The sequence below is a fragment of the Denticeps clupeoides genome, chromosome 20 (genome assembly GCF_900700375.1).
Source record: "Denticeps clupeoides chromosome 20, fDenClu1.1, whole genome shotgun sequence".
NCBI lineage: Eukaryota > Metazoa > Chordata > Actinopteri > Clupeiformes > Denticipitidae > Denticeps > Denticeps clupeoides.
The window spans coordinates 3390986-3407034 of record NC_041726.1 but is presented as its reverse complement, the minus strand read 5'-3'; the positions used below and the strand labels follow the sequence as shown (position 1 = coordinate 3407034).

At 43.5% G+C, this 16049-nt stretch overlaps 1 protein-coding gene across 1 annotated transcript in view; it reads right to left on the bottom strand.

Moving 5' to 3' along the window:
• The window catches only part of LOC114769910 (CUB and sushi domain-containing protein 3-like), a 324749-nt gene that overhangs the window by 168945 nt on the left and 139755 nt on the right, over positions 1-16049 (bottom strand). Inside the window, 1 exon segment of the mRNA XM_028963275.1 lies at positions 1965-2077. Within this exon segment, the coding sequence (XP_028819108.1) occupies positions 1965-2077 (113 nt within the window).

Below are 16049 nucleotides of genomic sequence, written 5' to 3'. Positions count from 1 at the left end.
AATGGCTGTGTGCACTGTGCAGCGTACTGTGGTAAATCCATTAATACTAATGGCATTATTATTTAGGCAAAAAAAAAAGTAAAAAAAAAGTTTTGACAGAAACATCATGGCAGGTTGCCAAAACGAACGGCCGCTCCAGGCCATTGGCAAATTTCAAATGCGCAGACTTCTGCAGATGCCCGGGGGTCTACTGGCACAGGACAGAAGACCATCAGAACAAAACTCGGCCCAACATGGCAGCAGCTGCAGGGAGTGGCTCTGGAAATAAAGTCCGGTGGGTTAAAAAGTGGATGTGGCTTCGTAAAAGTTGAGCTATTTTTGACGCTGCTAGACAATTCTAAAAGACTGGTTTTATTTACTTATTTTATATATTATATATTATGAATATATAAAACATGCTGGATGTTGCTGTAATGTCAAGACTTGGAAAGGACGTTCTTAAATTGGTTCGGATAAAATTTTAAATATACATATTCATAACTATGATCAACTGGGCTTGTTCTACATATTTCTAGCGTTATGAGGATCTCGTGACTCAGGGTCACTTGCCAAGCGCCTATTCGAAATGCAATAAGCGGTAGATACAGGCATATAATGGTTATAATGGCGCCCGCAGCCTGGTTAATTGCAGTGGCGCAGTCCCACAGCAGTGACAGGCTCCGATTGCGCCGAGATCAAGCCGCTCGACTCGCATCTCTTCGGCCTACTCCGTCCAAGGGGGCCCCGCTCAAGTCTGCAGAGCTGACAGTTATGTCTTCATTTTTGGGGGGGAGAAGTCGGTCCCCTCGAATGGAGAGCAACAGCTGGCTAATGTCAACAACCGCGGTTAACTCCGGTCTGCTCCGACATGGATGCCGCTTCCTTCCTGTCTTCCTTTCTTTTTTTTCCTATCTTTTAAATAAAGTCGCGTCTGTCTTTGATGCGTCTGCGGAGGAAATTGGGTTTCAGCATGCCTCGGTGTCCTCAGGCAACAGGCAGCTGCTACTCTGCTGCCGCACAGTTGCCCGCTCGCCAGGTGTCGCGCCTCCGATCTTACATTGCGCCGCTCTGCCATGCCTTATTAGAGTAAGTTACGGCATGGGGCTTATTTCGCTTAAGCCCACGTAACGCTTAATAGTGTAACTGCCGTTGCAAAATAAGAGATTTCAGCAGTTCCTGGAAACTGGAAGACCCCCATTTCTGCCCTCGCTCCCTCACAAGATTACATTTTACCACCTTGACACAGAGATGCAATAAATTAAATTACAGTGCAATTGAAAATAAAGATACTGGTTGAAAACATTGCTTGTAAGGGTAGGCAAACAATTTCACATTTCACCCCAAACTCTGGATAACATATTTTGCTCTCAATATGTATGCAAATTGAACTGGAGTTTATGGTAAATGTGCGTTAAAGCAACCACAAGCACAACACGCAGCAAGGCACACATGGATATATGGCTTTGGATGACCAATACATAAATTAGGCTCTTAACGTCAAAAGCTTTTTTTTTTTTTTAAAGAAAAAGAAAAGGACAAATATTTCCAAAAATGTGAAAAAAAGTGATTTGTTGCTAAAAATTTGCCATACGTCAAATGAAAAATTAAGATATATATGAACACATGCAAGGCTCTAGAAACAAATCAGCATATGAGTCTCAGTTAAATTAAAAAAAGCATTAGATCAACTTCAGAACAAGCTGAACTTAATTTAGATGTGTAAATGTGCATTGGTTTTTGCTGTAATTATACATTAAAGAAGAACAAAAATTCATAATAAATAAAAAGTGTCCCTGGAATGACAACATCAAAGGACAACATTTTAAACCACAATTTCCTTAAATAAAGCTTCTGTACCGTGGTACTTTATCTAAGCAGCCATTTAACGTGTACAGTGCAGATAAAATCTGTTCTTGGGACACTTTTCAACTTCGGAAAATAAGGAGATCAGTCTTTTGGCTGTTCGCTTCGGAGGAGATGCTTACCTTGGTAATGGGCACTAAAGCCTTTATATCGATGGTTGCTGTCAGTTACAAAGTGTAGCCTCAGCCAGTTCTTGTTGCTGACAATAGGCGATGGGACGTTCATCCCGGATAACCTGGCGGAAACAGAAAGGCAACATCAGTCGGCTGTAACAACACGCCGGGCTTTGGCAATTACAGCCAATCAACTCTTCAGGCCCTTCAGAGGGACGACAACAACAACAACAAAAAAACTACACAGTTAGAGCTAACAGGCTTTCTGTTCGGAATACGGATCGCAATTTGTTCAATAAATTACTCAATTTAAACCACAATGTTTTTCATTCCCGCCCTCTGAACGATAACATTTCTCATAGCCGTGATCTCCCTGTCCCCAAATTCATCTCCATCCTTAGGCTTAAAAACCCACCAGACATCCATCTAGACCTCCCACCCATACGTCACTGGCCTGGTTCTCTCTACCAACAGAATCCGATAAGCTACATCCATCACGGGCCCTGGTGTGCACTCACGGAACAGTTCATGAATGCAAGGATCACTCTTACATGTAGGGAAGGCAGAAGAAACGGAGGACAAAGAATGTTTTGAATGATTTAAAAAAAATCCAGGAATTTTTGCATTTCAACACTGCACGTAATACGTTGCACATGTGACATATTGGCAGTAACATATTTAAAATGTCCAAAATGAGGAACCATAATGGCCATCAAACCGAAAGGGTTCGATTCTTAGTTGCTCTTCCCCAAGATGTCAATAACTAGACCTTTCTGGATTCAGTCTACGTTTTCCAAAAAAGCTAAAGAAGTGACATTTTTTACTATAGTGCTTTAAAAATAAAGCTCAAAAATGACTGCATGTAAAAATTAATGGTTTGCTTGAGTGTCCCTTTAATGTAAAATAATCTCATTCAATCTAAGATTAGGTTTATGAACTACAGAGTGTCGAAGTGACAGGAGAAAGTTCTGGAAGGTTGAGCGCGAGTGTTTTTCCCGAGCGGCCGCACATCATGTGACACTAAGGCCGAGCGCAGAGGTCAAGCTGTTCATCTACCCCATCTTCCTCCCCCTACCCCGCCCCTGACATACCCTCTCCCTGATCTCCGCTCCTGCCCGGGCCTTTATTGATGACTGACGGGATGTGTCATTAAAGGACACGGTCACATGAATCATTGCTTAATGGCCTTCACAAGCTGGAGCGGTGCCATATCATTACCGTTATCACACCAGCCCGAGACAGGGCCCCTTCGGCACACGTCACTTTGCCGCCCTCCTGCTCTCTCTCTCTCTCTCTCTCTCTCTCTCTCGCTCCCTTCCGCTCTCCATCGCTCTGGCCTTCCAGCTCCAGGCTGCAGATGATACAGATGGAGGCCCCATACAGCCTCGCACCTCCAGCCAACATTTACGGTGTAGCTGTCGAAACGTCACAGATCTGGTGTTTCCGTGACCTTGACAACGAGCCATGCTGCCGTGGCAGATGCATTTGAATATTAATTTGCTTTGGCCGCCTCCGTGACACACGAGTCAAAAGTGAAACTGCGCCTCAAAAGCGAAACTTGTGAAATTTTCACTGAAATCCATGTTAGTCTTACAGCCGAGCTATCGCCTTCTAAATTGTTAGTGAAGCTTTCGCCTCACAGCCAGACTGAAAAAAAAAAAATAAATCCATAAACTGTATGCATGTACAGCATAAATAAATCAGAGTCTGCTGACATAAATGCATTCGTGTTTACCTCATGGGCATGTTATGTTCATTTAAAACCATATATATTGGTTTTATGTATGAGCTTTCAAGAAAAGACTTTCCAGAAATGAGTGCATAAAGTTTACATATTTTTTATGATGCTAATGCAAACTGCACAATACTGAGCAATACATTAAATCTTAGGACATTGTGATTGGAGGAGGCATTTTCTTTGAACTGTATTGACTGGGGTGGTTTGTAAATGCCCAAAGGACAGCTCTGCAGTCAGAAGGGGGGGTCGGTAGTATAGGGGATACGTTTGGGTAACCCACTGGTTGAATCCTCCCACAACAACTAACAAGCTTTTCTTTTATACCCAGTCATGTTACTGGCCTGCTGTCAATTATTAATCTACTTAGTTTCAAAATGGATGCCCGGTTATTAATATTTCCAGCCTTTTGTTGCCCTGGCTCAGCTTTATTGAAGCATGTTGCTGCTATCAAATGCAAAATTGGCTAATAGTAAATAGAATTTTTTTCTTTATTGACAATGCAATATCAGTTTATGAGTTTTGCAAACAATAGCATTGTGTTCCAACTTTTTTGTAAATGAAACTCTCCTTGGTAGACTGATTGAACTGAAAATGTGCATCAGCGTTCACAGGCTGAACACAGCAAAGGAACCAAAGAACCAAGCTTGTTTTCATCATCACACACCCATCACAAGTCCCAGATCAATGAAGTGGGAACATACGGCTAAAAATAAAATTGGTTTAAAAGCACGCACGCATGCATCTAACCCTCCTGCTTGCAAACGCTGCTTGCCAACGTCCTCGCCCTGCGTTGCTGCGGGGGAACTGATTGGTCAATAAGTCTCTCAGGATGTGAGTGGCGAATAAGCAAATAAATGTAAATGTGTTATTGCAACGTAAAAAGGAAGCCACCATAAATCTATGTCTCTTACATAATGCAGCTGTGACGGAGGCTGCCCATAACTCCTAACATAATCATTATAAGAGGAAACATCTGCTTTACACTGCTACACATAAAGAAATTGCTTCATTTCCTTGCAAATCTACATAAAAAAAATAAATAAATCTCAAAGCGAGATGCAGCAAAAAAGCTCTGGATGTTTCCTGCTCTGTAATATGTGTATGTATGTGTGTTTTTTTTTTTGTTAATTAAATGAGTTGCCGTAGCACTTCCACATCATTTTAAAAGGATCCAGGGCTTTGACAAGTCCCCTCCCTCGCCAACTCTTCACCCTTTGCACTTGGCGCGTGTCCCAGTGCTTACATAAATCACTCTGAAAGCCAGTAAAAAGTTTCATATAGATAAGTGTCATTTAATCAAAGTATCCCGCTACCAAGTGCCTGGCCACCTACACATCTTCAGTGGAAAGATGGTGTCTTTGGGGGATAGCAGCAGAGACGCACAAAGTTAGAGGTCAAAAAATGCAGCTGCAATATGGATCAAAATCAAAAAATAAAATGGCTCTGAATAATAATCAAGCAATAATAAAAAAACCAAGAGGGAATGCTGTAGATCAGCACACCGCTGCTAACAAGCACATTTTTAGCCACAAGCACATTTTTTAAGTCTATTAGTGAGGTATTAACTATTTACTATGCACTATATAACTAATAGGTTTACAGTTATAAAAGGTCACTATGTCAAATTTGACTATTGTCAAATTATGCTGCATTTGCTTGATAGGATTAAAAAGGTGGAATAATAAAGACAAACGTTCATGGGCACGAAAACGGTATCATCCACGGGTTCAACTCATCTTCTTAGCTCTTCCTCTGCTTAGGTAAATGAAGTGCCCGAGGACAGATGCCAGCTCACATCAATAGTTTTATACAAAGAAACTATAATAATCCATGTCACACCCATCATAAGTTTTTAGTAGTATTAGCATAGTAGTATTTAGTATTTTTTTATCATTATTAACACTAATGTTGCCTGGGTGGAGTATGCGGCATCACTGTGCCTCGCCACAGCTTCAGGCTTCAGGCACGAGAGCCCGTTGAAGCACGTCACGCCCTGGAGGGTGGCGACCGTGTCGGGGTGCTGGTATCTCATTACACATGCCAGTCTCAAAGCTTGGCCTTTTCTGAATCTCGTTGCCATTTGCTGAAATGTAAATGATGCAAACAGTGGCCTGAATGAAAACGACGGTGGTGGGGGGGGGCACGACCAAAGAAAAAAGAGAGAGACAGAGAGAGAGAGAGAAAGAGAGAGAGAGACTCTATTCACTGAGGCATTTACGATGAATTTCCTGTCTTGCCAAATTCTAAAAGCCCTTCAAGGCCTCAGAAATAAGTCTGAGGGAATTGATAGTGACACGCCACGGTAATGGTGGCCAGACTGCAAGGCACTACGTGGTAACAATGTGGCCAATTTGTCATCAAGGTATCCAGCCGTGTGCTCTGCAATTCTAATATTTAACTTTACCATGCCTGCCACGGTAGAGTCAACAGCGGGGAGAGAGTCACCCAGAGCATGATGCCGCCTCGGTTATGAAGCGATTGCGCTGACAAAAGAGTCTTTGCAGTCCTGCCTAATACTTGAGAAGACCGTCAGGCAAGCCGTTTGGAATGAAGGAGTCACGCGGCGGAAACGAGTGAGAAACCAACCCCATCAAAGCTAGCAGAAGCCATTTGTTTTCTGTGCTTTTGCGATGTGAGTATCAGAATTAAGTGAAAGTCTACGGCGCAGAGTGTAGCGCTGTGTAGATAAAGAATAATTAGATGAAACAAGAAACACAATCTTGTTATAAAGTAAGACAAGTCCATCGTCTGGCCCCGCTATCTTAAGCTCTTTTTTTTTAATAAAAGAACATCGTTAAACATCACCCAATGCTCTGTGTGACAGAAATAACAAAACCAGCAAAGGGGAATTTCGTTAGCCTCTATTCTTTAAAATACTGATAACTACCAAGTGGACGTTTCTAGTTTTATGCATATATGCAAACATTTTTTGTATTCATGCCGATCCCGAGCGGTGCGCTTAGTGTCAGTTTGAAAATAGTGCCCCATAAGCTATTTGGTGGCTTTTGGCAGCGCAGCGATTGGGCACATAATCGTTTTCATACTCAGGAAGTGACACCCATCACTTGGTAGGCGTTAAACCCCACACGTTCGGTTCATTTGCCAAGTTTGCACACCAACGCATTTCAGGAAGCATCCACATGCAAACAAGTGGTTTGAAGAGCCGGTTGTCACCGCCCTCTGAACTCCCTTCCGTTTTCCATGCCAGTCACATCTGCCCTGGATGAATTTTGGCACTGCGGCTTCACGCCAAAAAAAAAAAAAGGTGAGGGGGGGTGAATTATTAGCAAATGACAGCAGTTTGCACGTTCCTTAATCAGTGAATCCGTCTTAATTGCCAGGCGTCTAATTAAGACGGGTGGCAAAGCGCAGCCAAACAGTCATGCGCGCGGTGTGGCGCGGGCGCGTTTCACAACTCATTTCTCAAGCGCCGACGTGCACGCGCCGACACCTCATCAGCCTCCTGCAAACCCGCGCACCCAGGGAGGGTGGCGGAGCCCGGCACCAGCTCGCGGCTCGGAGCTCGGGCCGCCGGACGCCTCATCAATCACCGCCCGGGCAAGCCGAGACGGATGGGAGGCCGCTGGGAAGGCGCGCGCGTCTCTCCATCAAACTGATGTTTTGAGAGTAAGTAATCAGTGTTCTCCGCGGTCGCTCCCGAGCATCGCCCCCACCTTCCTCCAGCATCCCTACTGTAAACAGGCACCCCCCCCGCCCCGAAGCGCCGGCCCCGCCCCTGCCCTCTGACAGAACAAGCCACTGTCCTTTCCAATGCACTCTATAGCAGGGGTTATCTTTCGCGGCCGCGGGGGGCGGATGCTGGCACAATGCGAATGTCAGGGTCGTACGGCTGACAAGAAACACAGAAAGCGGGAGAGGATTAAGAGGAAAATCTGTCTGAAGCCAACCTGGCAACACGGTCACAAGCCAAACTGGTTTGTCATTTCCACTATATTATATATGTTTTTTAACAAGTTAAAGGCCAATTAGCATTATCATTATTACCACTGGCAGGTCACGTGTATATTATTGATAATCTCATTACATTGGCACCTGCCAGTGTCAAGGTTTGGAGCAATTTTGACAAAATACCAAATTGAAATTGCAGATCTCTACCTTGTTGGGTTGGGACCTACCAAAACATCTGCCTGCATTTACAGCATTTATCAGACGCCCTTATCCAGAGTGACTTACAATCAGTAGTTACAGGGACAGTCCCTCCCTGGAGACACTCAGGGTTAAGTGTCTTGCTCAGGGACACAATGGTAGTAAGTGGGATTTGAACCTGGGTCTTCTGGTTCATAGGCGAGCGTGTTACCCGCTAGGCTACTACCACCCCATTACTGCCTGTGTTTCCTGATTCAACAGAAGAGCTACTGTAGCTTAAATTGCAGAAAACATTGAAGTTGGTAGGAAGCTGTCAGAGCTCAGAGTGAATTGCAGCTTTTTTGCCATGGGGAGCCCATGTTGACACATGTCCACCACGAACGATGGCCACGTGACTGTCAGAACTGGACCACAGAGCAATGCTAGTACTTGGTCTGATGAATCCCATTGTAGACACGGCACCAGGAGGAGACAATGAGATAATTTGGTCAAATGGGAAACCTTGGGGGCTACATTCATGTGGAAGTGCCATCTACCTGAACATTGCTGCTGTACAATGTACACCGCTTCGTCCCCTGACAACACTGCCCTCATTCAGCAGGATAATATGCCCTGAGACACTGCAAAAAAATCATCCAAGAATGGTTTCAGAAACACAACAATTTCCTCCATATTCTCCAGATGTCAATCCAATGGAGAATCTCTGAAATGTGCTAGAAAAACAAGTATGATCCTTGGAGGCACCGCAAGGACTTGATGGACCTGCTACTGTCAGCTTCCCTTCTGCACACCTTCAGAGGTCTAAAGGAGTCTATGCCGGTGGCAAAAGGTTCCGCGTATGTTTCTTTTTGGTTAATATACTGTGTGCTGCATATTTCAACAGCATAAAGAACAATCCTCTTCACAGTGGGCATCAGTGGCTCTCAGCACGAGCTCTTGTTGATTCATACCTGGCAGTCAGTGGCTGGCTGCATGCTTTTTTTGCATGGAGAATTCAGTCCCAGTGAGATGCTGGCAAACACGCCAAGGCCCCAGTCCAGAGTGCTTGTGAATATAGAGACATAATTCCCTGCATCACATAACACCGCGCAAAATAACATCTTGAAAATGTTCTTTCTCTTAAAGAAGCCGATTTGGACCCGGGCTCATGGGGACACTCCTGTCATATACCCCACATACTTAACAATCTGACCTGAAAACATTCTGGCACACTTCAGGCACATTAATTTGAGGCTAATTAATTTGCATATGCTTGCCACATTTAGCTAGACGCCCACTGGCTACTTCAACACGTAACACGATGTTCAGATTAGACGTCGCTAGTATCACTGAATTCATCTGACTTCAAGGCTTTTATTAATGCAGAGATATGATACATAGCACATCTTTGAAGTCCAAGGTTTTGGATGGTGGACGTTCCTTTATATAAGTTCTTTGTGAAGATAAATTTATTTGGTTGTTTCATATGATTGTGTGCATCACTGATGGGCTCATGTGTTTCAGGAACTCGGGCGCAAATACAATTCTTAACAGTTAAATTTGAGAATTAGCCATTTTTCGAGCATTTGTCTCAAATGAAGTCATACGTGACAATTGTTCACGGCTTTGCATTATTATTGGAAACACCAAAAAGGTCAGGCTTGAACCCAACCCCCTTCTGAATCCAGTTTCCACATCTGTTCAGACTGGTTCATCATGGTCCACTGAAAGGTCATCCACTCTATACAAATCATATGCCAAGTGCTGGAAGAGCGCCTAATTTATGAACGAATGACTATTACGAAACAATGAATACATGGTCCATAAAAAATATGCATATTCTATTTTGCACACGTTCATACAGAAGATTAGTAGTTGATAGTGGTTGACTTTTGCCTGGCAACATAGCTTTCTTTGTGATTTATGGAAATTGGATGGAAGACAGTGATTCGTGTTCGAAGTTGTGCAGGATGGTGGTAAAAGGGCAGCTTCTACGGTTTGCTACTTGCTGGACATCGGCCTGGAGTTTTTTTTTCCATGAATTATGATGGTTGGACTATGTGGACTACGTTGCTAATTTGCATAATGGATTGTGGATTGCTTGGGACGTTCTTTTCATGACACAATATTTGCTCTTGTGCTGCCCCCTCACTTGGTTTGTTCAATCCAATCGGTTAACCCTGTATTTCCATGTAGCTTCAAGCCAATCTGCTGGGATTGGATTGGATTCCCATTCATGTCGTTTCCTTCCATCTTCAGGGAACCGGGGTTACAATCTATTGTTAACCTATTGTTTCCTTAAACCCTATTTGCAATTTTAGAAGGCTCCTCATCCATGAGTCGCTCCATTGTGTGCGATAAGACACCCATCATTTAAATGTATGATAAAAAGTGCATACACAAAAGCCTGGAGTTCTAGAATATCCACAAAAGCATGTAGGTAATGTATTAATACGTATCCACTGGAATTTTTTTATATTGGCATCCTCGACACACGCTAGGTCAGATGGACACTTCAAACATTCTGTTTGGCATTGGACCAGTTTCCCCATTTTCTGAATCAGAAAGATGCAAAGAAAGAGGCAGTGTGGGACACAGGAAAATAAATGGACTCCCCCCAAACCAACTAATGACCTCACAATGCTTTTATCCAGACTCGTTTTTCATCGCAGCACCGCCTTCCAACACCCTAGAAAGCATTTAAATACCCTCCCCTCCATCCCCACGCCCTTTCTTCTTGTTGGTACAGCCAACATTTTACTTGCTTCTGGTTCGCTAGATGTTCGCCAGGCACAGTGCTACAATAAATGTGATTTAGCTCCACATTCAAGCGTTCTCTTTTATAATTTGATTTAGTCCAGCTGTTCATGTGTTCATATAAGTCGAATAAAAATTCTGAAATATGGGTGAGTATAACCTTTGGTAAAGAGTATATATTAGGTTCCTTTATCCAGAGGTGTCCAATGTAGACTTTCATGCAGCACTTTATTTTAATGTGTTCACTCTCAAGCACCATTGCTTTGCCCTCAATAGCGAAGCTTATGCACTTTGTAGACTCTTACAGACTTAAACCATGAAAATGTATTTTAAGATCTCTATTTAGGCATTTCATATTTTACTCTGACATTCCCAATCCAAGAACCCAACATATCTGACATGGAGCAGGGGTGGTTTGGGAAATGATTTGTTTGCCGGAGATCTTCATGTGTTCGGTTTGCACGCAAAGGACTTGCTAAATGTGAGCCATGTGGGCCTAGAGAAGAGACTCTTCTTTTGTCACTGCTTAGAACTAAGAGGTACTAATTTTGTGTCTACAATATAAATATGAACACACAAGACAGTGCCAGTCAATGGTTTGGACACTCTTACTCTGTAGTGGTTATGGAGGGAATTTGGAAGAATCTAATTCAAGAAATATATTTACCTTCATGGCTGCTTTGTTCACTGTTGTCGTCATTAAAAGTCGCTTCATGAGATGCTCATTAACCAGAAAGTTCAGGACTGTTGGAAACCGTCCCCATTGTCTAACTTATGGTGGTGAAGATGAACCACAAGTTTTTTTATTATTGCATATTACCTCACATGTGTCTTCAGTTTTGTTCTACAATGTAAAAAATGCAAGACACATGGTATTGAATGACGCTTTCCCTACTTATAACGCATTTGGTACGCTAGAAGGGGTGATGATATCGGGTAATTTATGCCAGGAAATACCCTCTCCTCTGATCCTCACCCCCTTCTTACTAAAGCCATTCCTCTTTGAAAATGGCCGCAGCATTGAGCTATGCCATGCCCTTGAGCCTTCGTGCGTTTAAAAAATGGCACGTGGGCCTCTGACAGCCAAGCCTGTGTACACCCTGCACTACTCACTCACCGCCCCCTCCACGCGCTGCTCTGTGAAGCTGTTCCACATCAGTGGAGAAGACTTTCGTGGGAACATCCATCCTGGCCGCCGCACAGTGAATAAAGAACAAAGCAAGTGCTGCTTCAAAATGCCGAACTTCCTCAGCAAATGCCTTTCCGTGGCAACGGAGGCCTCCAAAGTTGCCGTTGACTTTCTGACGCTCGAAAAGTAAAGGCATGCCTCATTTCTATTTCCATCTCCCTGCCTAATTTCCACGTGTAAGCATCGAGTGCAGGGGTATTGAGATAAAACGCTAGCAGGTGCAGCGTCGGAAAAATGCTTGCATTGCGCAGAAAATACCCCACTATTCATGTGATTGTACGGGGGAATAAAAAAGCCTAATGATTGCATGTGCTTCATGTTTTTTTTTAAAGCACATGCTTTATTTAGTGTATACTAAAAACCTTTATACAAAGCAACAAAGGTGCAGAAGACGGACTTTTTTTTTTTTTTTTGCTAAATACGATATTTGGCAACAAGCTGAACAACGTTTGTTTATCTGTGAGACAGACTGAACAAAACTGAGCTATTAACATTTAAATTTACATTTACAGCATTTACCAGACGCCTTTATCCAGAAAGACTCTAACTGTTCGTCGCATCAGCGTGCAGAACTCTGATTTCATGTTGACCAATGTTCATTTGAAGGCAGGGAACACAGACGGGGCCGTGGATTGTCATCCTCCGGCCCCAATGCACGACCGAGAACTACCCGTCCGCTATTGAATCACTGTTTTACATTGAGATCTAGGAGACAACAGCCTTCCCACGCAATCAATAGCCGTACAGGCCTGCCAAACACATCTTAATTCAGGTGGCTTGTTGCTCGGTAGACGGAGGAGCCGCTGCTTGCATTCTTTTTTTCCGCCTTTGCCTCAGCGGCCTGCAGATTTAAGGGATGAGGGTGTCAGCGTCCGCGCATGCTCACCTGCAATATTACTGTCATTCTAAAGCCGTCAGGTGGCAGCAAGCAGCGAAGAGGGGGCACGGCCATCTTACTGCCTCTGAAAGCGTATGAAGAAACATGGCACTTGGCGGGTGCGTGGACGGGAACACAGCGGGTCTGACGAACGCTCCACTTTCACGTTTCCTTACCCGCACATTACCTTACCCGGTTCCGCCATTTTCGGGTGAAATACTGCACATTTGGGATCATTCAACTCTGTAGACCTTCTGAAACAGCACATGTACCTTTGGAAAAAGGGATTATTATTGTTCTTTCCTCCCTCAAAGCATTAAAATTCAACCAGATCTCTATAAACTAATGACAATTTTAGGCCTGTAATAGCTTTTGGTAAAAAGCCCATAGGACACATGGATGTCATTAAATACTGTGAACCAGTACTTTTCATAGATATTTTTAACCTCACTGACAAACTCTGGAGCTCCCACCTGCTTCAAAACCACCATTATGGCCACAACAAAGAAAGTAAAGTGATCTGCCGTAATGACTGACACACCAGCGCCGCGTACCTCCATTACAATACTGTGCTTTGACAGGCTGGTGCTGGAATGCATTAAAGGCATCATCCAAGACATTCTGGACCCCCTCCAGCCTGCCCACTGCCACAACAGGTCCACTACTGCCGCCATATGCTACTCCACACCCTCTGGCTCTCCTGGACAATAGAAGCGCATCCACGCCAGGATATTATTTGAGGATAATAGCATGGAATTCAGCATGGTCATTTCATCCGGGCTGAGGACCAAGCTCCTGAGCACGGGACTTAGCAGATAGAGACTGGAACAGGCTCACTAGCAGGGCCCAGGACAGGCAGGTAACAAAGGTACTGAAATCCCCTCAAATATTTCCTGTTCTCCTGGTTTGACGTTCATCAAATGTGTCCTCATGAGCAAAGATAAAGAACAACCAGCTTGTCGTTCACCCAATCTAGATTGTATAGAATGCAGTTTAGGACCTTATTCAAAGGTCTTTAGACCATTTTCAGTGATGCTGATTGGCCACAGAGACTTACAGGTAAATCAGCATTACTCAACCACTGATAATTTGGGTTTCCTTCCTGGTCCCCTTCCTTGTCCTCAACATCACAAAAAAGACCTCCACAGGCCAAGCTGGTCTCGATTTGGTGAGCTTTGGAGAAGTCTGAGTTTCACACATATACAAAGTGTTCACACATATACAAAGAAAGAAGGTTACTACTCATTATAGAATCATCCAGATTGAAAAATGACAATGACATTGCTACTTTTGCCATCGTATGTCATTTTGTACCCTGTTTCAGTATTGCCCGTGTTAGTGTACAATGTAAAACTTTGTTCACAACTGTACATGTCTGCTGATTTACGTGTAAGTAAATCAATTCTAATTGGTCTGCGTGGCAATAATATTTTGAATCATCGACTCCTATAAATATTCAGATTTCATAGCACATAATCTCAGGTTCATAGCTTCATAATTACAAATTTTACAAATGTTAATAATAATAATGCTACATTCAGCATCAGGGAAGATCGGTTGAATGCTGTCAACTGCTTGGAAACCCAGGATCTTATATAAAACACTTCAAATTCTAGTCACGCAGCATCAGGAATTCAAGCCCTGTCATAAACTTGCCATAAAATATTCATAAAACATTAAACCGAGAGATGAATGGCATGAGACAGCAGTACTGTGAGGATGGAGGCAGAAATAACACAATTACATTTCCATTTAAAATTGGCTGAAAAAGATCTCTTGTCGCTCACGAACAGTGCCCACAGTCAGCAATGTAATGTCCTCAGTCAAACACCGACGCTTATTACAGACCCGCCGAATCCAGCCAAAAGCTATTTAGGCTACGTACCATGGCAACAACAAATGAGTCTTCGCAAAACACCAGCGGTAGCAGAGATTTTCAGACTTCATCTGCATCTCAACAGAGACCTCTGGAGATCGGCCATCCATCACGGAGGGGGGGGGCCTGCCACTATTCCCGAACCAACGGAACTTAACGCTCGTGCATACACAGAGCAACCCCATCAGAAGCGTATTACACTTCCAAGCATAGTCCGAATTGCTTGTCAACGTACGAGACGTAGGGAGGCCTGAACGTGTCTGAACTGCGATGATATATATATCCTCTGGATATACAGGTCATTTGAGGTTTAAGACTTTTTTTACACAGGGCCATCACCAACTGCTTTTAGTTTAAGATTTTGGCTTGATTTTTGCAGGTCTATTTAAATCTGTTCTAATCATCTCAGGACCATGTCCACAACCAAACCAAATATGCAAATAGATTATCAACTCTTTTTATCTGTGGCTCTACAACTCGCAAATATCTTTTATAGAGTTTAAGGACCATTCACTTCTTTTCCTTTTTTACTGGTTAATACAGTGCTGCCCCTAAGGACGTATTCTAAACGTCTGTCAGTCTTATCCCTATTGGATCATTTCAAGACAGGCAGTCAATGCCAGAAGCTCTTCGAAAACAACAACCCTCACCACTATGACCAAAAGCTTTACTCTCAGAAATGGAGAGTAATGGGATGAAGTTCAATGCCAAACTGTTCTTGTAGACTAGAAAAAAATATTTATGAATAGACAATTTGCAAAAGTTCAATTAGAACATTGGTTTATCAGTTGAGTGGTGGGGCAGTGGTAGCCTAGCGGTTAAGGAAGTGGCCCCATAATCAGAAGGTTGCCGTTTCGAATCCCGATCCGCCAAGGTGCCACTGAGTAAAGTACCGTCCTAACACACTGCTCCCCGGGTGCTCACCAAGGGTGATGGTTATAAGCAGAGGTTTCATTTCGTTTCGCTTTTATGGACTTTTTCTTTGCTCTAGAGTACTTCAATTGCTAGTGTTGTACCAGCTGCTATGTGTAGTACAACTCTGACCTCTGTTTTCCCTTGTGTTCTCAAATAGAACGCCTTAAAATCGTCAGGCCCCCCTGGTATCTTCAGCAGAGACATCTTCAAACTCGCATCCAGCGAGCTATCTTTGAGTATGGTTTTACCAGCATCCCGCTGAGGTGCTGAGGGCAATGGCTAAACCTCTCTTCAGCCTGATAGATTCTCTTTCTGCATTTCATCTGTGCTCCACTGTACCATCCAGCTCAAAGTCCTACTGAGCCAGGCACAGTCAGAGGCTACTCTATTTAAGTAAAATACAAAAAAAAAAAACACACTTTATTAGCCATTTTAAGTCTCTAGTTTTTTTTTTTTTAGACTTTTGCAGGAACTCTTCCTGCCCTTGAGGCGGCATGAAGACAGACTGAGAGAAGTAGGATTCAAACTGGCGCTGGTGCCAGTTTCTGACTCTGGCAACGTGAGTGCATGGCTGCAGTGGTCACCGGGCAACAGCAGCCGCCATTTCCATTGCTTTGCTTTTAGAGGGTCTCATCACCCCCCCATCACCTCCATCT